Source organism: Nelusetta ayraudi, unplaced genomic scaffold (genome assembly GCF_046127955.1).
Source record: "Nelusetta ayraudi isolate G7.1 ecotype Tasmania unplaced genomic scaffold, CSIRO-AGI_Nayr_v1 ptg000160l, whole genome shotgun sequence".
Taxonomy (NCBI): domain Eukaryota; kingdom Metazoa; phylum Chordata; class Actinopteri; order Tetraodontiformes; family Monacanthidae; genus Nelusetta; species Nelusetta ayraudi.
Window position 1 is genome coordinate 657,958 of NW_027466210.1, and position 22,100 is coordinate 680,057.

The following is a 22,100-nucleotide window of genomic DNA, read 5'->3' on the forward strand; positions in this document are numbered from 1 at the left end:
ATATTATTGACAGGCTAAATGTTTTTCAGGTGTTACTTGGCTGTTTTGTTGTCACTGGCGTTTTTATCAATAGCTTTATTGTGAAAAACGACTGTCGGTGAGCATTTTTTAGGTCCTATAACACATTTCGGGTTAATTACGCAGATCCAACGAACGATTGAAGTTTGTTTTGGGAGCGTCAGACAACCAAGGAGGGTGTTAGTCGTGTGTGGGCTGATTATGTAAACCTACAAGGAAATGCCACCAGTCACCTGGATTTTCTCACAAGTCTTTTCTGCCTGCGAAAACCGCAAAGACGTGCAAATCTAATGGCGGGGTGGGGTTGACACTCTCAAAACTTTTGCTCCGGGATAATTGAGCGGAAGATGAGATTAGACCTCCCTGGGTTTCAGCAGCGGCTCTCCCCCCCACCCCCAGAGGTTTTGGAATGAGATCTATCGTAAGGACACACCGTAGTACATCTTCGATGGTGTGCAGTCGCTACAATGCTGCGCGTGTATTCCGCCATCGGTCGCATCTCACGACCCGTTTGGTTGCACTTCGTACATTTGATCATTTTCTGTCCACGCAAGGTCGTCTGTTGGCTCTGTCTGCTGAGCTTATGCCTTCCTCTGCTGCTGTTCCTGTGGTTCGGACATGTGATCCGATGGGAAGATCCCTCGCCTGTTGCCCGACCCTCCGGACTTGATGGATACGTGAGGATCCTCGCCGACGGCAGCGTGGATCAGGTGTGACGCAGAGGCGAGAGCCATAGCTCGTCTATGGCCCGAAAATATCGATTTGCCCCCGGAAGATGCTGTTTTGTGTTTTAAAAAAATGGGCACATTGCTTTTGCGTTCTAGTGTTATTGATTTGCAGAGGTGGGAACTAACGGAGTACAAACACTTTATTAAAGCAGATACTTTATCAAAGCTTTTCTGGTATCTATATATTACACGAGTATCTCTTTTTCTGATGACTCTTTACTTTCACTTTTTTGTTGTTGTTGTTGTCGGGAAAAAGTAAACAAGTAGAAAATGACATTGGCAATTGTCATTAAAAGTGTCCCATGTATGTAACAATGATTGTATTGTTTCATTATTTGAAAATATAATATTTTTTTCTTTTTACCTAAGTAAGAACCTTCACTTTATTACACTTTCTTACTCTATTGATTTGTGACTTTGCCCTTGGTTTTATTGTTAAAAAAAAAAAAAAAACAATAACTCTGAATTGAAATATTAATATTGAAATCATTGAATACATCTCTTTCTGTGCAACAGTACCTGGACATGCACTGCAACCACTGCGCCCTGGTCTCCAGCTCGGGTCAGATGCTGGGTGCAGGTCTGGAGGAGGAGATAGACAAGACTGAATGCGTGATCCGGATGAACAACGCACCCACAGTGGATTACGAGAAAGACGTGGGGCGCCGCACCAGCGTGCGAGTGGCGTCCCACACCAGTGTTCCCCTGCTGCTGAAAAACGAACATTATTATTTCCAGCAATCGGGAAACACTACGTACGTCTTCTGGGGTCCCGAAAGGAACATGAGGCGGGACGGGAAGGGACGGGTCTTCAATGCTCTACTCAGAACAGCGAGGAAGTATCCAAATGTCCAAATGTTTGCTGTGACCAGAGAGAGGATTCAGTACTGTGACAAAATGTTTCAGCGGGAAACAGGAAAAGACAGGTGCAGTGTCCTGGTCGTTTCTATCACACAAAATTGGCTGACATTTAAAAAACTTAAAGTTAACTTCTTTTTTTTTTTTTTTAACATGTTTCTGTTTTCTTGTTCAGAATGAAGACGGGGGCCTTTCTGAGTACAGGCTTCTTCACCATGATCCTGGCCATAGACATGTGTGACAGCATCCATGTGTACGGAATGGTCGATGACGGCTACTGCGGGTGAGAAGCCGCTTTGTCATTAAAACCGAACCGCGAAGGTGTGTTTTTAAACTTTTTATTGAAAGGCAAAGTGTTTTACATGCCACGCTTTACTTCTCCGCCACAGCCGAACCAATTACAGCGCTGTCCCTTACCATTACTACGAGAAGAACCGGGTCAGTGAGTGCAAGATGTACAGGGTCCACGAGCACACGCAACGCGGCGGCCACCGCTTCATCACCGAGAAGGCCATCTTTGCCAAATGGGCGACGCAGCACAAGATAGAGTTCAAACACCCTGCCTGGAGCCTCTGAACGTGGAGACGCCAACGTGCTGAGAAGCCGATGAAAGTATTCGCCCGCACTTGCTTTGTCCATGTGTCTGTTTAAGACATCGCTGCCTTAAATTTTGTTTGTCGCTTTGTGCGACGTTTTTGTTTTTCTACCTGCAGATGTATAGACTACGTTCTCACCTCCTGGCATTCTTAAGTCAGAAGGTGTCGGACTCACTCTTGCCTCGATCCACTAATTTAATGGAAGTTAGCTGGAGCAGCTTTATTGAGACAGCGAGGAATGTTTTGTGGTATAAAAATACTGCGTTAGTGGTTTTGGAAAAACGCGCTCTGATGTGAATTTCTGTTGAATGTTTTTGGTGAACAAGCGGGTATAACTGGATTAGATAATCACTTGTGACTGACACAGCTTGTTTTCGACATCAATCTGTTGACAAAACCACAGTTCAGACCACACAAAACTTTCACTTTGTTTGCGTGTGGAAGATTTGCTGAATCACACCTGATTTCATTCAGACATTTTAGCAGGTGTTAAGTTTCAAGTCGTTTTCTCGCCAATCCAGGAGAAATCGAAACTGGTTTTTCCCGTTAACCCAAAACCTGTTGCCCAGATAACACAATGTCAATATGGTGATCTATTGGCTCAAAGATCCTTGCTAGTTTGCCAGGAACAACCAAAGTTGCATTACTTGTTGTAATTATGAGTATTCAAACTAGTGCCAAAAAAATCTAGAAAAGTTTTTTAAAAGGGAACATCCCTTTATATCCCTTGGTTTACTATATACATTTGATATGTAACACATTTTATGAATTTGGAGGCTGTCAAGCCCATCTTCTCACCAAAACCCGTTGAAAACCAAAGCTTACGTTGTGATTTTTTTTTTTTTTTTTTTTTCATGTGCCTTGACCTGTAGTCATATTTTGCACAGTGAGTCAGTCGATGCTATGTCTGGCCAACAGCCTTATCATGTGCCATTATGTCAGTGAAAGTCGCTTCTTATTAGTCGCAACAAGGTGCACAGCAGGAATTGGTGTTCATACCTCAGACCAAAACGAATGGAACACACTTGCTCACACGGCTTCAAAAGCTACTGAGTTAACTCATAGGTTTAGCATTGGAAAGTTTCAGTTCATTGGTCCATACTGCTGTCAGTTTCAGTGTTGCAATACTTACTGTAGCAAGCTTTTCAAGTTTATTCAAATCTGTATTTTGTTTGTGCACATGATAGCATGAACAGTGTGCAAATGAGTGCCACTGAATTAAATGCTGCTGTTTAACCATCAGAAATGGCCGTTGATGAGGTTGTAAACGCCATTTGGAATATTCCCTACTGAAATGCAGAGAAACAATCAGAGTTGCTGACTAGAGAATCATTGCAATGCCTGTATTTCTTAGGGTTTAAAGTCCACATTTAAGTCTACAAGGGTTAACTTTCAATTGTGGGCTTTCATGATGGTTACGGGAGTTTGTAATATTGAATGTGATGTTTATATAACCACTTACAGCTATTATGGTGAACAAGTGCAGCCCATAGCTTTGTGACATGACTGGAGATTTAAGATCAAGTGTTCTCTAATTTTAAGGATCCCATTAGGTCTCCTCGAAGGATGCATTATCACAGCAGTATTTCCCACACTGTATAATTCACGAAGACAAAAACGTGTTATATTATCCTGTGCCTGTAAGTGTTGCCGCTAGTTTACAGTTGAAAAAACAAAACAAAAAGGTTCTGCTTTTTCAGCATTATTCTGATCATTCCAAGGCTGGAAAATGATTTGTATTTCTCAGCAAACCACAGTATCACGTTATTTCACTGTACATTTTCCAGGAGAATTATTTAAAATACATGACATGCTGTTAACTATGACGAATAAAAACCTCACTGTGTGGCTGCTCAGAATTGATCTAACATAAATAAATATAAAAAAGAAAATAAATCTGATGTTGCAACTGTTAAACTTGTGTCCCTCTCGCCTATTTGGTGGAACTGACCCAGTTAAGGGTGCCGACAGCACAATCAGAGGAAGGAGAAAGTGCATTTAAAATACAAAGATCAATCCAGGGACAGTACAATTCGAGTTTAGTACAATCTAGCGCCCCCTAGTGATGGGGACTGTAAAGTTATGCTTATTTCAGCACAGCTTTATTGTCATCACAATGCAACTTCAACCTTGTCGACCTTCATTAAATAAATTGTTTTGTTTTTTATTGAGAGCAAATTCTGTAACCGACTGCTCTCTACATCGCCATCTTACACCCGCCACACAAATATTCCCGTTTAACTGCAGCGGAGAGGATGTGAAAGCCGGGGGTAGTGACGTCACAAGTGGTGCAGGGAGGCTGTACAGCGTCATGAGGGAGACATCAGCAGCAGCAGCAGCAGCAGCAGCGCCGCAAAGGCCGAGAAACGGTAAACAGGATGAGCGCGCCGTCGTGTCACTCGGTGTCCGCGTGATCCACCGGCGGGACATCAGGTCCTGAACAGTCCGAGTGAAGGTATGTCAGCACGCGGACGGCGAGCGGTCATATACGGAGGGGAATAAATATCTGTGCGTCAATTATTGTTATGATGGACGTACCGCCTTCGCGATCACATTTTTATTGACGTACACGCCCGCGACGCTGGACGTATATGATATGATATGATTCGATGATTCGAAGCTCGCTCGCGAGGACGCGACGCTGCTTAGCATGTCGTGACAACAATGTGGAGTGGGATTGTCCGTTATATTTTTTATTTATTTATTTGTTTATTTATTTATTTATTTATTTCAATATGGCCGAACCACTGTGGAGGCAGATGATTTCCATATTAAGTTCGGTTCAGCTTGTTATGGGCTACCGACGCGCTGTATCTCACTTTGTGTCACTGTCAGTTGCCTCTAAAAAAAAAAAAAAAAAAGTCAGCGCTAAATTGTAGTTATCGCACTAATCGCACTTTCCTTTCGAGCCGTGTTTATTTATTATTATTATTATTATTATTATTATTATTATTATTATTATTATTATTTTTATTTACCGCAAACCCTACTCTGTTGTCAATGCCAAACAACATGTGTGAAACTACGGAGGGGCGATCATCTATAAAAATAAAAATAAATTAAAATTTAAAAAAAAAAAAAAACAAGATAGACGTTTTGGCTAGTTTGGACTTGACGTTGTTCTCTCTTTCTGTCTCTGTCTCTGTCTCTGTCAGGTATGATGACAGACTGCCACAGGTACCGTGTGTTGCAGCCTGCTCAGAAAGCATGGGCCTTAAGATCAGCGGAAAGGTGAGACTGGGTGAGGCACACTTGGCCTCTTGCCCATCAGGCACCCGCATTCCTAACAGACACACAGTATCTCGCAAAAGTGAGTGCACCCCTCGCATTTCTGCAATGTCTTCTCCTCAACTTGAGGATGACGGCCATGCGGAGCAATCTGATGCAGTGTGCGGCGCATTGGCCTGAGCACTCACACACTGACCTTTCACCCCCTCGAGATCTGCATCGATGCCTGCTGCACTCATCATACGTCTATTTTTGAAAGTCGGGGGTCTAAATGTGACGCCGGTCACGCGCACTCAACGTCTTTGGCGGGGCCTGCTCTAAGGGGGAAACCTTATCCCGTTGAATCGCTGTATGCTCTTGGCCACTGTGCGCCGTGCAGCTCAGTTTCAGGGCGTTGGCATGTTCTTATAGCCTCGGCCATCGTTTGTGCAGAGCAACAATTCTTCTTTCTGATCCTCGTTGGACTTGCAGTGACCAGTATGAGGGTTAGGTTTAGTGTGAGAGTGACAGCACGAAAATTAAACACATTCGCTCCCCTTTCATACGTGAGACCCTGTAACACCAACAAGACACTTGACAAAAAGCCAATTGGGCACAATTATTGCTGTGTGTTGAGTTATTTTGATGGGACAGTAAATTTACACCGTTACACAAGCTGTACACGGACGACTTTACATTGGGCCAAAGGGTCAGTTCTTCCGTATTGTCCAATGAAAAGTTATAATTACATATTTGCAGAAATGTGAGGGGTGTACTAACATTTTGTGAGGTACCGTAGTTTAGCCTGTCCGTGAAAAGCTCACCTAAACTATGCTGAAATTCCTTCAGTGTGATATGAACATGCTGTTCATGAAGATGATGGGAAAAATAGTCAAATAAATACAGATAATATTATCGGCTGTCTGAGTGCGACTAATCTGATCTAAAAAATTAAAAAATTAAAAATAAAATAATAATAATAATAACAATGTGGTGCTGTAGAAGTAAAATACACATCACCCCCATCTATGTTTGGCACTGCAGGGCCCCAGGAGCCACAAGTTGGTGATATTGGCGGCCGCCTTCGTCCTCATGACGCTCCTCATCCTGTTCGGCTCTAACAATGTGGTTGAAGAGCCCTACACTCCGTTCCACGTGGCTACGAGTTACGGCCTCAGGACCACGAACCTGAAGAAGTGGGGCGGGAGAGACGGCTACCTGCCAGTCACTGGAAACAAGGTGCGTGCAAGCATTGTGGAATACTTTGCAACGACTTTTTGAACAGCAGAGTCAGGCAGCGTCAAAGTGCATCTAAAATTCTTTTGTGACCCGTTCCTCCCAGAATATGAGCCTTCATTGCCGTACCTGTGCACTGGTGACGAGCTCCAGCCACGTCCTGGGCACGGGAGCCGGGGCGGAGATCGATCGCGCCCAGTGCGTGATTCGCATGAACGACGCTCCCACCATGGATTACGAGGCCGACGTGGGGAACCACACCTCCCTCAGGGTGGTGGCCCACTCCAGCGTGTTCAGGGTGGTGCGAAGGCTCAACGAGCTCCTCCAGCACGTGGACAACAACTCGGCCATCATCTTCTGGGGGCCCTCGAACAAAATCGGCAAGGAGGGCAAGGGCACGCTGTACCGGCTGATCCAGAAGGTCAGCGCCATGTACAGCAACCTGTCGTGCTTCACCATCACGGCCAACAAGATGCGGAGGTTCGACAACCTCTTTCAGAGCGAGACGGGGCGAGACAGGTGAGCTGCGAGCAAAGCCCAGGCCCCAAAATCGAATGAGTTACACATATTTGATTTGGCTCTAACTTCAATCTCCCTCAGACAAAAATCCCACTCGTGGCTGAGCACCGGCTGGTTCACAATGGTTATAGCCATTGAGATGTGCGACAACATCAAAGTCTACGGGATGGTTCCACCCGACCACTGCGGGTGAGTGTAAAACCTTTCAAGAACTGATCAGAACTTCTCTCCCGCCAGCGGGGAGTGCTCTTGTGTCACCGAGCCACAACGCTTCTCCTTCCAGGAAGAAGACGGGATCCAAGAAGATGCCCTACCACTACTACAAGCCCAGGGGATCCGATGAATGTGTCACGTACATACAGAACGAGAGCAGTCGAAGAGGCAACCACCACCGCTTCATCACGGAGAAGCAGGTGTTTGCGCGGTGGGCCAAACGGTACAACATCACCTTCACTCATCCCACGTGGTGACCCGGGCGTCTGTGAGAAACACAGCGACGCTTCCCAGCAGTGTGAATGGCAGAGCGCGACTTCAGGCTGGACTGTACTGCAGCGTCACTTAGCATGGGCCTTCCAATAGCCACCGAATGACTGAGTATTTCTTCCAGGACCTGATACTGGAAACCTTTGGAGAGAGAGAAAAAAAATCTGACACTAGACCAAATGAATATTTAAGTCTTGGAATGTTTTCAGTTGGAAAAGGAGGAAATCTCTCAGTTTTCAGTGTTTATTTAACACACAACTAATTTTAAATTTGTAAATATGAAAAAGTACAATATTGACATGTTTATTATATTTTTTTGTATCATGTATCGACTTGTGTTTCGTACGTTTACACGGTTGGGTTACATCAGCAAGCATTTATAGTGGCCTTTACAATACAAACTAGCTTTCCATTGTACAGAGATTACAGTTGCTGTGCTCAAATTAGATGTCAGCGTGTGCTGCTCTGCAGTGCGTTGCGGCTGGGTGCCATTTTGAGATTTCACAACTGCAATCTCTCACATTTCCCATATATTCTTTTCTGATCCACCTTTTCATATGGATTTTAGTTTCGAAGCAAACAGCCAAACGTTACGACCGACCACGCGGTCTTCATACTGACAGTATTACATGGGTAATATTGGCAAAATTGTAAAACAGAATCTGAGCAAGGATTCAATGCCAGCTTACTTTACATGGTGCAACTTGAGCAAACAGTGCATAGGTCATTTTCCACACTCCACGGTAGTCACAGAGTTGTAGTTCTTCATTTGTGTCGTTATGCTGCACTTTGGTGATATTGTCGTAAAACTGAGGCTGGAAACAAAAAGCGTTGCCTCTGAACTTTGACCTCTTTACCTCGGTGGGCAGATCAAAAGAATGGTTGTCATCAGTTTACATAAAATGGTTGTGTTATTAATGTGTTTATTGACTGTATACTATTGAAAAAATGTAATTGCACTTTTTTTATTGCAGGAACGTAAAGTGGGGGAAAATGCAGTTTTCTAAGCAGAGATTGATGATTATTTTCAGAGGTCATATCATTTCAGACATGTAGACGATTTGTGGTTAGGAGTCTGTCGTGTTCTCTTTTTGTCCATCAATATTGAATGAAACATTAGCTTCATTGACTGTTATGCTACTATACCAAGATGAAATTGCCTGCTTAATGTGTGTGACATATTAGCCTGAAATGGTACCATTATGGATTTTTAATGAAAATGCCAATAAGGTGGAATTAACATCTGAATCATAAGCTAGACACAGAAGGAAAGGGGCGGCAGGGACTTCTACCGAGTATACAGACTTTCTGAACATTTCTTTGTTAGGATTGCACATTTTAAAACTCTCCGTTGGAATTAATGTTCCAAAACAGCGACCAGGAATAATAATTTAGATATCAAGGTATTCTCAGAGAGTCTAAGGCTTAGACAAACAGTAAGACAACGATAACAAGTCAGGTGCCTGCAGCATGCAATGGCGACTGGAAAGTGACTGCACCCACGAGTAATCCAATATTTCTGAAAGCCTCGATCGAATTGCTAGAAAATCTAATTTTGTGCTCCTGAAAGTAGGTGGATGGTTCACTCCCTTTTGCAGCAGGTTGGCGTTTTGACCCGAGGCTGACTGCCATGTTTACTGAAGATGTTCGACTCAATAACTGCAGTATTTCTATGTCAGTGTCTCAACGGTTTTCATATCAAAGTCTGCACTATTTATCCATATTAAAAGCTTTAAAAAAAAAAAAAAAAAAAAAAAAAGCATTGTTCAAGTGTGTGGGTGTGTTAATATGTTTATTCAAGCAGGTACAATTTGCAATGTAGATGACAGCGACACAGAGGAATTAAAGATGTGCCAGGCATCCATTTCAGTTCAGGAAAGCAAGCACGCCATGGCAAACACACCTTTGTTTCCCATTTCATAAATGATTGGAAACAGGGGCAAAAGCAGCTGAGATCTTCGGCCTGAGTCCCGACATGGATACTAGGATGGCTTCCTGTTGAAACGAGCAGAGAAACTATTTAACATAGGACACTTTGTTTCCGAGGATCAGTTGATCAGTCACACGATGCAAAGCGATTGACCGAGGTGCCTTACAATGCACTCACCTCTGTTCGGATGGTCCTGCTGCCCTGACATGGGCACGTGTTGAGGTAAAAGTCAAATAGAACACTGGGGTCCGTCACGTCCAGGTTTTGGTCGGTGTCTACACTGGCTTCCAAACCCTGAAGACCTCCAAAAACTACCAGAAGATGCCTGGAACGTGCAAAAGTTTTTAGAAACTTTAGAACTTTTTTTTTTTTTCCCACAATTTCTATCAACTTTATGGCAAGTGATGAGATAACCCGACACATTTGTACTTTGCAGCCCATAAGAAGATGGTTGGAATCACTTAGTGGAATCGAAATCAGTTGGGAAAAAAATAATCAAGACTTTTATGTTGTATGTGACCCATCCTCATATTTAATTCTAAGAGTGGAACTCCCCAGAGAACCAACAATGTGAAACTGCAATATTCAACACCCGATGCAGTAAGTTGCAATACACACGAATGCAGTCATTCACATCTGTCTTTAGCTGGCCCACCAGACTACACAGTCGGTATTTGGCACCACCTAGTGGAACCAATTGACTTTTTTCTTTTTTCTTTTTTTTTTTTTAGTGCGTCGATGCAAAATCCTCTCTCTTTTTTTTTTTTAAAAAATAAATAAATAAAAATTACATATAGTTAATTTTAATAAAGTGATGTCTCACAGCCCCATCTTTATATTTACTGGCTCTGAACATACTTGAATGGTGGCAACGTCATCTGGTCTATGCTGCCACCCCTCTCCGAGGTGCCGACGGTCGTGTCGTACCCTTCGTCGTACGGACTCTCGCTGAAGACGGCACCTGCAGTAACAGTGAAGCAGCAGGTGAAATGGTAAATGGGACTGCACTCACATTGAGCTTCACGGCATCTGCCGCTAGGCGGAAAAAGAAATCTGACTGCAAGACGTGTGCTGCTAGTGTCAGCGGCGTACTGAGGGAGGACGCCAGGCGGACGTTGTATCCCCAGTAGTGACCTCCCTCTGTCCGGGGAACATGTGGAGCCACCACCACTCCCTTAAACACTTTATTCTCTGAGGATGAGAGAAACGCTCAATTACATGGCATGCAGCTTTTGGAACGCATTAGTCCTTTTCACCGGAAAGGTTAACCAACGCATCAAAGGACTAAAATTCACCCTGTTTCTGCGTCTCGTTGAGTTGAACTGTGACACGAAGCCCAGACTGCAGCTGCTTATCAATCCGAACTTCCTGTTGGAACAGGAAAAAAAAAAAAAAAAAGTTCACTGACCAATTCTATCAATGGCTTAAAATAATCTGTGTGAAAGATTGTTGCTTAATTTCTGAATTAACATCTCGTTTTCCATCTGCCTTCTTATGTGTCCATCTCCTGCCTTCGTACATCCTCACCTTTCTCATTCCGCAGTTTACTAGCGAGCCCTTCCCTTGTTTTGAGGGCCTGTCCAGGACGATTCCCTCCCGGTATTCTGATTCATCATCTATCCTCATATGGTGAGGACTGTCCAAGGGGTTAAGCAATCCTGTGTGTGGGAAGAAAAGAGCAATCATTCGTATTTATAGCTAATTCAAGTGATTAGGATGGCACAGCATCTCTTTTTGCCACCACCATGATGAAATACATGCAGGAATGACACGCAAGTTAGCATTTTTAGGTGTTTTTCATGGCATGGCAGTTTACTGGTGTTTGTACAACCATTACCTGCATACTGTAGATCATGATGCTTGGGGAAAAACCACTTGCGCAGATACCTGGCGAAAGCAGGAGCAGAGGTTAGCGCAATCTGATTTTGAAAAGATGTGCGATATTGTTTGCTTATAACATGTCTACTCACTGGGGACATTCTAGGTACTGCAGTATTCTGGCAAGTTGAATACAAGCATTTCCCTTTTTCCCGACGCCTTTAAATTCACCTTCAGTGCTCCTGCGGATCAGAGGAAAGCAGTTATCTGCCTTTCTCTACCTTTTAACCTTCTGGCTGATGTTTACCAAGGGGTTGATGGGTTCCACCTACTTGACCTGCTCTCCTTGTTCATCAAACACGACAATCTCGTCGACACCAAACACGACGCAGGCGCGGGCGATCTGTCCGGCCAGGTAGGTCCGCAGCTCAGGGGACTGAGCGTTATCCAGGACGGACCCCGGCAGGGCCACACTGACGGTGTACGGGCGGCCTGAGAGAGACGCAAAAACATCACATCTGCCTCTTCACAGGGGTGCGGGCAGATGAGCAAACAGCAGCACATGACAACACAGTGGCCTTACCGTTTTTGTTCTGCTGCTCTTCAAGCTTTTCTGTTTCTGCAGCCTCTTGTTGTCTCTGCTTATCCAGCTGTTTGATCAGCTTTGCTTCCTTTCTCTGCCTCGTTGCCTCCTTTACTGTAATCAAGAAAGAAAGGCGGGCATTCAACTTCTCTGGCTTGAAAATGGTATTCAAGTAGCCCGACGTAAAAATTTGTAAACATGTCTCATTTGAAATCACAGTTAACGAGGCGTTTCTCAGATAAAACCACAAATCTGTAGTAAATATGAGAGCAAAATCAAAACGATACACAGTAGATAATTAATAACTGGCACACAACAAAGCGCCATCTCTGCACGTGTAATTACGCAGATGTCACGGACAAACGAGTGTTGAACTAAAAAAAAAAAGAATAATAATAATAAATAATGTTAAGATGCGCTCCAGCAACTGCAGCGTTAGCATTAGCTAGCAGCCTACTCACTCTCTGCTTTCCTTTTTTTCCAGTCCACCCGCTCCTCGGGCTGCAAAACACAAGACACAACATTATTGGTGGCGAGGAAGAGTTGGCCATGGATTTCAACTTGTCGCTAAACAAGAAAAATACCTGAGAGGATAACATTTTTGCTCTTTTCACAGCGCTATCAGACATATCTTCCACACGTGAGATTTATTTACTTCCGGGTACATCGGCCATTCGCCTTGTGTCAACAATCATTGCGCCATCTACTGGTCTGGAGATCTCTGTCCAGTATATGGGACGTCATTTTATTTATTTATTATTAATTAATTAATACAGAAGGGGTAAAACAAAAATCATTAAGCATCATTAAGAAATTGTACCCTCTTTTAAGCAATATTGAGACAGAAATCAATCACTTGACCAATGCAAGTTTTATTGACTTCAGTCTTCTAAATCTTGTAAATATATGACAAAAAAAAACAAAACTGTTCCAACGTGCACTGAAACACCTCAAATAATAATGATTAGTTATTTTGTTGGCTTGTACCTCGTCTCTTTTAGCAATCAGAGTTTGCAACGCACTGAAGATGGCGTGATAGGCTCCAACCGTGACCAGGATGTCTTAGAGTGGATCCACCTCACGTTCCATGACCCGGCCCTGATGAGAGAAACGTCATACAAAAAAACAGACATGGTGACAAAGTTTATTTTTAGATTGAAAAACTATTTGCGCTAGTCTGCACTTCACGGCTGCTCAGCTTTCTTAGAGCTGTGACATCAGCATTTCCGTAAAAGATCGGTTTGTGTGTTTGAATTCATAATTCATCAATCCAGTTTATTGTTTAGGGTGAGATTACACACACGTACATCATACAGAACCATGCTAGGGGGAACTATGATTACTGTAGGTTACAGGAAACACTAGACCATCTAGTCTTGCGTTGGCCAAGATACCAGCAGTTCAGAAGAATCAGGTAACTTTTAGTATGGGGGACTTATTTCGAAAGAGTTAATGATGGGCTGTATTTCAGGTTTTCCATGGCACGGCCTTTAGAATTTTATGTAAATTTGTAGACCGTCTTGCGCCACAATCCAGTCCACAGGGTGGCGGTAATGCGCTCAACAGTTGTTTCTCAACCGCTATTAAACAGAAGGAGACGAAGAAAGAAGACAAACGGGGGAGAGAAGGATGCGGATATCGAGAACACAACAAAACTTGAACTCTGGAACACAACGATGCCTTTGTTCAGTATTTTTGGGGATTTTATTCGAAATACAGTCGCAACGGCAGCCGAGGAAACATTTAGAGTTCCCCGGGAAGTCGTTGACGAGGATGAAATTCAGCGTTTGTATCAAGTGTCTTGGAACCCAAAAGTAAAGTTGCACCGGTTAGGTAGGTTACGTTTTTATTTGTATTAATGGTTGTTTTCTTAGTGTATTGTAAACGTTATGAGTGAGGTTGGCACATTTGAAATGAATGAAAATAAGGGAGGGGTGCTTTCAAGCTATGCGGTCGGGGCACGAGAGTTGCAAACTGTCCCTTAAAATACAGAATTGTGTGGTATCCTACACTTGACGTAGAAATAAAGGACTGGCCAGAGGAAATGGTATTTTGCCTTATTTCGGCATCACTGTGTGCAGATTATTGTTTGGAAATGTGGCAGAGGGACTCCAGCATAATGTGATCGTTGATGTTTTGTGTCCCTCCAGAGCTCCTCCAGCTGCGTGTCTCCAAGAAAGAAATGCTTGTGGATGATAAACCCTCGGTGAACCACGACAGGAAGTCGAGTCTGAAGCAAGAGGAGTGTGAACATGCACAGATTAAAGAAGAACCAGAAGAACTGCCTACCAGTGAGCTCAGAGTGAAGCAGGAGCCTGGTGACCCCGAGTGGACTTCTATCAAAGAGGAAAGTCATAAGAGTGAAGATCAAACTGCGGACTGGCATCCTGAGGAAACGTCAGAGGAGACGGGAGTTAATGTTCCAGTTATTGCCTCTGTGGTGTCATTATCCAACTGTCAACTGCAGAAACGTACTGTCAACACTGCTGATTCCCAGAGTCAAGCTCAGAAAGGAGGGAAACGAGAAGACTCAGCTAGTAAGGATGTGAACGCGAGACGCAATAAAAAGCAAACTACCGTAGTCGGAAACACCATCTCATCCTCTTCCACATGCGACAAATGCGGCAAAGATTTTGGAGAGGGGTCGAGTTTGCTTACGCACCTCCTGAGCCACATTGACAAGAATCAGGTTGTCTGCAAAACATGTTGGATTGAGTTTCCAAGGCACGACTCCCTGTTACACCACATAAAGACTCACACAGTAGAGAGGCCACACCTTTGCCACACCTGTGGGAAAACTTTTTTGGTCAGGTCCACTCTGATATATCACATGAGGCAACACACAGGTGAGAGGCCATATGAGTGCACAGTCTGTGGTAAAGGTTTTGCAAGCAGCAGGAGGTTAAGTGCACATCTGACACTACACACAGGTGAGAGCACGCACGTCTGCAAAACATGTGGTAAGTGTTTTGGAGTGAAGTCGTACTTAATGAGACATCAGGCAACGCACACAGGTGAGAAGCCGCACGTCTGCAAAACATGCGGGAAGGGTTTTGTAGAAAAGTCGCGATTGATACGACATACGGCCACGCACGCACGTGAGTGGCCACATGTCTGCAAAACATGCGGACAGGGTTTTGAAGGAAGGGCAGACTTGACAACGCATCAGGCAACACACACAAGTGAGAGCCAATATGTCTGCAAAAAATGTGGTCAGCGCTTTGCATTAAAGTCGCGATTAATAACACATCGGGCAACACACACAGGTGAGAGGCCACACGTCTGCAAAACGTGCGGGAAGGGTTTCGCGACAAAGGCGATATTAGTTAGACATATGGCGACACACACAGGGGAGAGGCCGTACAAGTGCCAATTCTGTGGTAAAGGTTTTGTACGCAGGCTGAAATTAAATGCGCATTTGACGATACACACAGGTGAGAGGCCACACGTCTGCAAAACGTGCGGAAAGGGTTTTGCAGTAAAGTGGGACTTAACGAGACACCACGCAACGCACACAAGTGAGAGGCCGTATGTGTGCAAAACGTGTGGGAAGAGTTTTGCAGTGAAGTCGCGATTAATACGACACCAGGCAACACACACAGGTGAGAGGCCGCACGAGTGCCAATTCTGTGGTAAGGCTTTTGTATGCAAGTGGACATTGAGTGCGCATTTGACATTACACACAGGTCAGAGCCCGCATGTCTGCAAAACGTGCGGAAAGGGTTTTGCGATAAAGTCGCGATTACTAAGACATGAGACCACGCACATGTAAGAGGCCACACGTCTGTGTTTGAAACGCGGGAAGGGTTTCTACAAGTGCCAAATTTAACAGCACATTCAACAACACGCAGACGAGAAGCCGTCTGTCTGCAAAACATTTGCAGTCAAGTTGCTCTACGAAGACACAAGGCAACACGTGAGAGGCCGTATTTGTGCCAAATGCGTGAAAACAAGATTTGCGCAGTAAAAGCCTCCGTGTTTCGACCGCTGCTGCTGTTCCTCTTGCACGAAAAAAACTTTTCATCAGCCAGAACTCAAGGCCGTGTCTTCTTCACTCACTTAGCTCGACGTTGTTGTAAATCCTCCACGACACCTGCTGGTTTGGTTGACATGGAGGAACTGTTTGAATTACTTGTCACATAAATCGAGCTATTGAAAGAGTGGGAATTTTGCCTCCTTTTTGTCTATTTTGTTGTTTTTTTTAATGCATTTTCTTAGCATGGCTGAAGATTTTTAACAGTTCAACAAAAGGTCTTGGCCCTGTTGTGTAGGTCTGAATGCTAATAGAGATATTTAAAAAATAATATACAGAAAGGACAATATGTATTATAATATTGTTATTAACCATCAAATCAGTTTATTATTTAGGATCAGATTACAGAACCATGCTAAAGGGAACAGTGGACTATCTATTCTTGCATCAGCCAAGATACCAGCCACTCGGACAGTCAAAGCAGTCCACAAAATAGACGAGACACCGAAATGATCGATGCACGGCGCGAGCCGGCCGCAGAGGTGTGCGCCACTAAGAGTCTCACTACAAAATGAACACAATCAGGGACCCAAAAATGAGTTTGCAATGTAAGGGTATTTTAAGGTCCAACAAAATCCATGACAACTTAAACATTTAGCTTTGTAGTCACTTTACCCACAAATATACACATCAACAAATATACACATATGCAAACATTAATTTCTTGGAAAACAATCAGATTCTCAAAGCTCAGTATGCAAATTAGTCCTTTGAATGTTGTGTGTGTGGTCAGGTAGAGTTCAGTTCAGTTCATAAATGTGGTGTATGTGTGTGTGTGTGCGTAGTCCTATTCAGTTTTCAGGTTTCACTCTCCGTCACCCCACTTTTCCAAGATGTCCACGGCTGCATCCAGTGTCGAGTCCTCCTTCATAAAGAGAGAGAGTGAATAGTGAGTGAGACATGTCGATGACATAAAGCCAGGACAGGATTCACTTATAACTGCATTTCATCACCTTCACAAAACAGAATCTGACGTATTTGTCAAAACTCTTTCTGTGCTCTGGGCTGAAGAACAGAGAGACGGGGATGGCTGCCAAACCCTGGAGAGAAAAACAACAACTCAAATGGACCACGCCGCAACTGTGTTATTGGATTACGCCGCCAGGCCATTTCATTAACGGCGATTCCTTTTTTCATTACCCTGTCTTTGGTGAGCCATTTAACAAATCTGGAATCATAGGATTCGTCCCCAGAGCCCTGGTCACCAAGGTCTACGTCTGGAAGAACAGACAGTCCAAGTTAGTGATCATTACGTTTTCAGAAAAAGAGGAGTGCACGATGGATTCGGCCTTTATTTGTCATTAACCGAAAGGAAAGTGATCTGACCCACTCACTGACACAGGAGATGTCTGCCGTCAAATAGTAGCCTCCCTCGGGCATAATGGGTTTAAAACCTGCAGTCTTCAGACTGGACGCCAGCCTGTCTCTTTTTTGGAAGAGAACGGCAGGCAGTTGCTGGAAGTAGCTCTCTGGCCTTCCAAACAGCTCGTACTCTCGCTGGAAACCCTGGGCCACAGCTTCCTGCAAGAGGCGCCACGGACAAATAAGGAAAAAGGTTTCCTCTCCTTGACAGCGCATTTTGGGGGTCGTACGGTCACCTGTGCAGCGGTGGCGCAATCGAACACGGACAACTGGTGTTGGGCTTTTAAAAGAGTGATGATGTTCCCGCAGCCCATGGCCCAGCCAACCTAAAATTGAAAAAAAAAAAAAAAAAAGAAAAAGAAGAAAATTGATGAAACCTGCACAGACGAACGACCCTGGGCAGCCAGTCGTTATGTGTCACCTTCCACCCAGTTGCACTGAAGCTTTTCCCGCCGCTGCCGATAGTGACGGTTCTCTCCCACATGCCGGGAAGGCTGGCTGTCGACGTATCAACACAACCGTCAGCGTTTACAGCAGCGAATGTGGCACAAAGGCAGGAAAGCATGCAATATGCAGCAAGAAAATATTGAGAGCAACTCGCTGCAGCTGCTACACTGCTGGCTGATGTTTATCTGGACTATTAAGACCCGGACGGGCTCACCGATCCTGACGTGTCTGGCATCATCATACGTCAGCCACTCGTACGTCTCGTCGCTGACGCACAGGACGTCGTGTCTGGTGCACAGATCAGCGATCATCTGGAGCTCCTCCATCTTGTAAACCTGTCGGAGGCACGGAGGTGCGTTTTGAGTTGCAGCAGGTCGTATATTTTATTGGGTATTGAAAGCAGCAGTTGGCGAACGTCTCACCTTCCCCAGCGGGTTGTTCGGGGTGTTGATGACGATGGCTTTTGTGCGTGGCGTGAATTTACTGGCCAGCTCTTCAGCAGAAAGGACCCACTCGCCGCTGGAGAGGGCGCCGCTGCCGCTGTTCCTCTGTGTGGGAAAAAAAGGAAATCGCCTTTCTTGCAAATTGAAATTAAAAAATAAAATGCATGATGGATGATTTAGCCTTCATGGGTCAGCCACTCACTGGTCTCAGAGGCACATACACCGGCTTTCCTCCGGCCATCGTAACCATTGGCCGGTGGCATTCAGTATGCGGCTCAATAACAATCACCTACATGGACAACATTTGAGTTACCTTCTAAAACATTTTTCCTTGCCCCTTCTAAAAACTACAATTAAACCACACATAACAATTTAAAAAGTTTGCATGTAAAAATGTATATGACAATCGTGTGTTCAATAAAACTGTTAAAAGGTTATTTTGTTGGCTTGTACCTCATCTCCTTTAGCAATCAGAGCTTGCAACGCACAGAAGACGGCGTGATAGGCTCCCACGGTGACCAGGATGTCTTGGAGTGGATCTATCTCACGTTCCATCACCCGGCTGAAGAACTTCGCCAAGTTTCTGACCAGTGGAAGATGGCCCTGATGAGAGGAAAACACACGCAAGCAGCGACGAAGCTTGATTGAAAAAACTGTTCAACTGAATGACACAAATAAAGATGTGAAAAGACAAAACCGTGGCCACATTCTCACACTCACAAAGGGTCGAGTGTACTGATGCATCATGGGGCCCCCACTCGCAGCTCGACAGAAAGCGTCCACCAAGAATTTGGGTGGGGAGAAATCAGGGACGCCCTGATGAAGGTTTACAGCTCTGTGGCTTTCAGCCAGCTGCGTAATTTCATTCCTGTTGGTGACGGGAAATAAAAACGAACCGGTAGGTTGCTGCTGTTGTCAAGGAGGATCTTTGCGCATCAATCAGCTGGCTTGGCCGTCAGCTTCACAACAAACAAGGATGGAAAGGCACAAGAACTCCGTGTGCCATCAAAACCATTGTCTGCATTCCCCCATTTTCATTGCCACCAGTTGTGTTCCCACCAACTCTACCTGGCTGTTGACTTCACCTGTGTAAAAAAGGCTGCCAAGCTGTGCTAAGTTTAGACTGACTTGGTGGGTTCCACCGTCGTGACATTCACGATGAGTTTCCATCCCGTTCTAGTTAGACTCGGTGCAGTGTTTACTCTCTGCGATGATAAGTGCGTCGCTATCAGTGTAAAGTCACAGCTCTGTGACACATTTACGGCTACAGCAAATTTTTTAACGGACAAAGCCCTAGATTTAAAAGACAGAACTCGGTTGTTGTTGTTGTTGTTGTTGTTTTTTCTTGTATTTTGTTTAGCACGTATCGCTTAAACAGTCGCCTGGCTTGTTTACGGCTGTGCAAGTCGTTAAAAAAAACAAAAAAAACAAACAAAAAAAAACCGCAATGAAAGTTCTCGAAATAAAGAGTCGAGTAAATAAATAAATAATCTCTTACCAAACCTTCTCGCCGTCTCCACACTCTGCACGAAGCCCTGCCGACATGGTAAATACACCGTACAGTGGACTCGCGGTGTCGTCGGTGGCGTTGAAAGCGACACGACGCACGTGAAGTCCTCTCGCCTTTCCGCGAGACGACTGTTCAACCTTTGCACCGGGACTTTAACAAGCGCATGGGCGAAAATACGGGCGTCGACGCCGACGTTTTCATGTCAATCGCGTGCAGCAGCTCGCGAGCGCTGCTCGGTCCCAGAACCTCTTCACCATTACAACCCCCCCCCCCCCTGTTTGCGTCATCAGCCACGGGAGAGACGGTTGTGAGCGAGGATGGATGGATGGATGGATGGATGGATGTTGCCTCCAGGTTCAGTGTGGAGTTTGTTTGGCGGTTGTTGTTGTTGTTGTTGTTGTTTTGATTTTTTTTTTTGGGGGGGGGGGTGGGGGGGCAGAGTGGTCAAGGACACGTTCACCCCACTGCGTCCCTGGAGATCATTTATTTGTTACAGCTTCACAGTCACAGAAATGATGAACAAGTCAATAACACTAGAACAAAACGGTACAGCAGAAGTCAAAAGGGGTGGGGGGGGGGGGGGAGAGAGAGAACCACGATGTCTGGTAGGACCTTAATCCCCTTTTAAAATATGCAAAATAAAGTTTTGTTTTGTTTTTTTTCCAGTGTACAACACTTTATGGCAGAAATTGCAACTAAATAGTCAGTAGAGCAGACACCTTCCGGTCCTCACCAAGTACAGTCGACTCATTAAGGTTTCCCAGAAAACACAGAAAGAACAAGCAAAGCGCTGCAACTTTTTCCAGTTGTCAGTGTCAAACATGTCATAGTTTTAGCATTGAGAATTGCATGATAGTTCTTTGAAATTGCACGAGATAAAACGTAATAATGAATTGGTGTATCTCATTTGACGTAATAATAATACAGACTGACAAACTTGTATCACGTTCATGGAAGGAATTTAAAAAGAAAAAAAAAAGAAAACAATTTGATGAATAAGGACGGAGATCCAACTACAAGTGGACGTTTCTCGTGTTCATACGCTAATATGACTAAAAAGGGACGTGTTATACTGCATGCATTTGTGCCTGTGGTTGGTGATAAACTGGATCCAATCGGATTCAGTATTACAGGTCAGGTAAGGCTTTGAGTATCCAACTGATATTCACACGGGATAAACACAAATGGCTTTGCTTTGATCGAGGAGAGAGGTTAAAAAAAAAAACAACAACAGCAGCATCAACGCGCTGACACCGGCTGTGGCCGGTTTCACTCTCCGTCACTCCACTTTTTCAAGATGTCCATGGCTGCATCCAGGGTGGAGTCCTCCTGTGACCCAACCAAGGTGAATATTAGTTTGACAGAAGAGACAACAAAGCAAAGTGACAATAAAATAATAGTGGAGGAGACCTTGTCAAATTTTACCTTGACAAAACAGAAACGGATGTATTTCTCAAAGTCTTTTCTGTGCTCTGGACTGTAGAAGGCAGAGACCGGGATTGTTGCCAAACCCTTCACAAAAAACAAAGACAGGACAGGAGAAGTAAATAAATACTCTAGATTAAGACGTTACAGAAAATACTCAAACAAAAATTTTGGATCTCAAAGTTGGCAACTGTATCATTTTTTTTTCGTAGGTTTTGTTCTGTGTACTGTGATATTATAATAGCCTATAATAAGTAGCAACCTCGTGCCATTTTACACCATTGCCACTGTTGGCTAAATGAAAAAAAACAACCATTCAGTTTAAATGCGTTACTCTACAATTATATTTACCTTCTCTTTAATGAGCCATTTTACAAATCTGAAGTCATCAGCCTCGTCTTCTGCGGTCGTCTTTTTATAGTCCACCTCTGTTCAAATAGCACCCGGGTTTAAACTTAACAGACAACAATGTTGACGACGGCATGAATGCAGTCATCGGCAAATTCAGAACTTCCAACTCGCACTCACTGAGAGACGAGAAATCTGCAGTCATGAAATATCCTCCCTCTGGCATGATGGGCTTCAGACCGACACTGGCCAGACACGAGGCCAGCTTGTCCCGCTTGTGACTCAGCGTTGCAGGAAGCTGCTGAAAGTAGCTCTCCGGAGAACCAAACGCCTCATGTTCTCGCTCAAAGCCCTGAGCAACTGCTTCCTGGTGAAAGCGGGGAACAAAAAGGAAAAATATACACGGCGTGGTCTAATGGTCCCATTAGATACACTTGTTTTTTTTTAAACAAGTACTGGTCATAAATGCAGCCTGGTTACCAAAGTTCTTTGCGTCTCTTTTTCACACAAGTCAATGAAACAACACGTTTGATGTCTCAAGCATCACGCTGAAGGT

The 22,100-nt window shown here is 44.3% G+C and overlaps 6 protein-coding genes across 8 annotated transcripts in view; 3 read left to right on the top strand and 3 right to left on the bottom strand.

The window, feature by feature from the left end:
- LOC142880181 (kynurenine--oxoglutarate transaminase 1-like) overlaps positions 1-22,100 on the bottom strand; it is a 94,059-nt gene that overhangs the window by 69,402 nt on the left and 2,557 nt on the right. For both annotated transcript variants that reach the window (XM_076013914.1, XM_076013913.1), the window contains 4 exons: positions 21,725-21,911; positions 21,548-21,624; positions 21,197-21,283; positions 20,697-21,100 (listed from right to left, as the gene is read on the bottom strand). In XM_076013914.1, coding sequence (XP_075870029.1) covers positions 21,041-21,100; positions 21,197-21,283; positions 21,548-21,624; positions 21,725-21,911 — 411 coding nt within the window. In that variant the 3' untranslated portion in view covers positions 20,697-21,040. The remainder of the gene's footprint in view (positions 1-20,696; positions 21,101-21,196; positions 21,284-21,547; positions 21,625-21,724; positions 21,912-22,100) is intronic.
- Positions 141-3,771, top strand: st6galnac4 (ST6 (alpha-N-acetyl-neuraminyl-2,3-beta-galactosyl-1,3)-N-acetylgalactosaminide alpha-2,6-sialyltransferase 4). Of its 2 annotated transcripts, XM_076013845.1 has the most exons (6): positions 141-439; positions 573-728; positions 1,263-1,672; positions 1,780-1,887; positions 1,994-2,216; positions 2,318-3,771. In XM_076013845.1, exons 1-5 carry the CDS (start codon positions 428-430, stop codon positions 2,178-2,180), a joined length of 873 nt encoding a protein of 290 aa, XP_075869960.1. In that variant the 5' UTR covers positions 141-427; the 3' UTR covers positions 2,181-2,216; positions 2,318-3,771. The 2 variants fall into 2 exon arrangements, with proteins under 2 accessions (XP_075869960.1, XP_075869958.1); XM_076013843.1 differs by having other exon boundaries at positions 1,994-3,771.
- On the top strand, positions 4,531-8,463 carry st6galnac6 (ST6 (alpha-N-acetyl-neuraminyl-2,3-beta-galactosyl-1,3)-N-acetylgalactosaminide alpha-2,6-sialyltransferase 6). Its single transcript, XM_076013917.1, has 6 exons — positions 4,531-4,655; positions 5,356-5,431; positions 6,452-6,646; positions 6,750-7,162; positions 7,244-7,351; positions 7,446-8,463. The coding sequence occupies exons 2-6, from the start codon at positions 5,408-5,410 to the stop codon at positions 7,630-7,632; spliced, it is 927 nt and encodes a 308-aa protein (XP_075870032.1). The 5' UTR covers positions 4,531-4,655; positions 5,356-5,407; the 3' UTR covers positions 7,633-8,463.
- spout1 (SPOUT domain containing methyltransferase 1) lies at positions 9,419-12,698 on the bottom strand. The gene is made up of 12 exons (XM_076013916.1): positions 12,561-12,698; positions 12,438-12,477; positions 11,977-12,090; positions 11,726-11,885; positions 11,546-11,635; positions 11,413-11,462; positions 11,103-11,233; positions 10,871-10,943; positions 10,668-10,766; positions 10,434-10,536; positions 9,753-9,900; positions 9,419-9,640 (listed from the first exon to the last, which is right to left on the bottom strand). Exons 1-12 carry the CDS (start codon positions 12,603-12,605, stop codon positions 9,563-9,565), a joined length of 1,131 nt encoding a protein of 376 aa, XP_075870031.1. The 5' UTR covers positions 12,606-12,698; the 3' UTR covers positions 9,419-9,562.
- Positions 13,520-16,143, top strand: LOC142880179 (uncharacterized). The gene is made up of 2 exons (XM_076013911.1): positions 13,520-13,809; positions 14,127-16,143. The coding sequence occupies exons 1-2, from the start codon at positions 13,530-13,532 to the stop codon at positions 15,746-15,748; spliced, it is 1,902 nt and encodes a 633-aa protein (XP_075870026.1). The 5' UTR covers positions 13,520-13,529; the 3' UTR covers positions 15,749-16,143.
- LOC142880182 (kynurenine--oxoglutarate transaminase 1-like) lies at positions 16,440-19,940 on the bottom strand. Its single transcript, XM_076013915.1, has 12 exons — positions 19,760-19,940; positions 18,982-19,129; positions 18,715-18,864; positions 18,464-18,550; positions 18,241-18,366; positions 18,033-18,153; positions 17,793-17,869; positions 17,608-17,697; positions 17,344-17,530; positions 17,150-17,226; positions 16,963-17,049; positions 16,440-16,874 (listed from the first exon to the last, which is right to left on the bottom strand). The coding sequence occupies exons 1-12, from the start codon at positions 19,804-19,806 to the stop codon at positions 16,815-16,817; spliced, it is 1,257 nt and encodes a 418-aa protein (XP_075870030.1). The 5' UTR covers positions 19,807-19,940; the 3' UTR covers positions 16,440-16,814.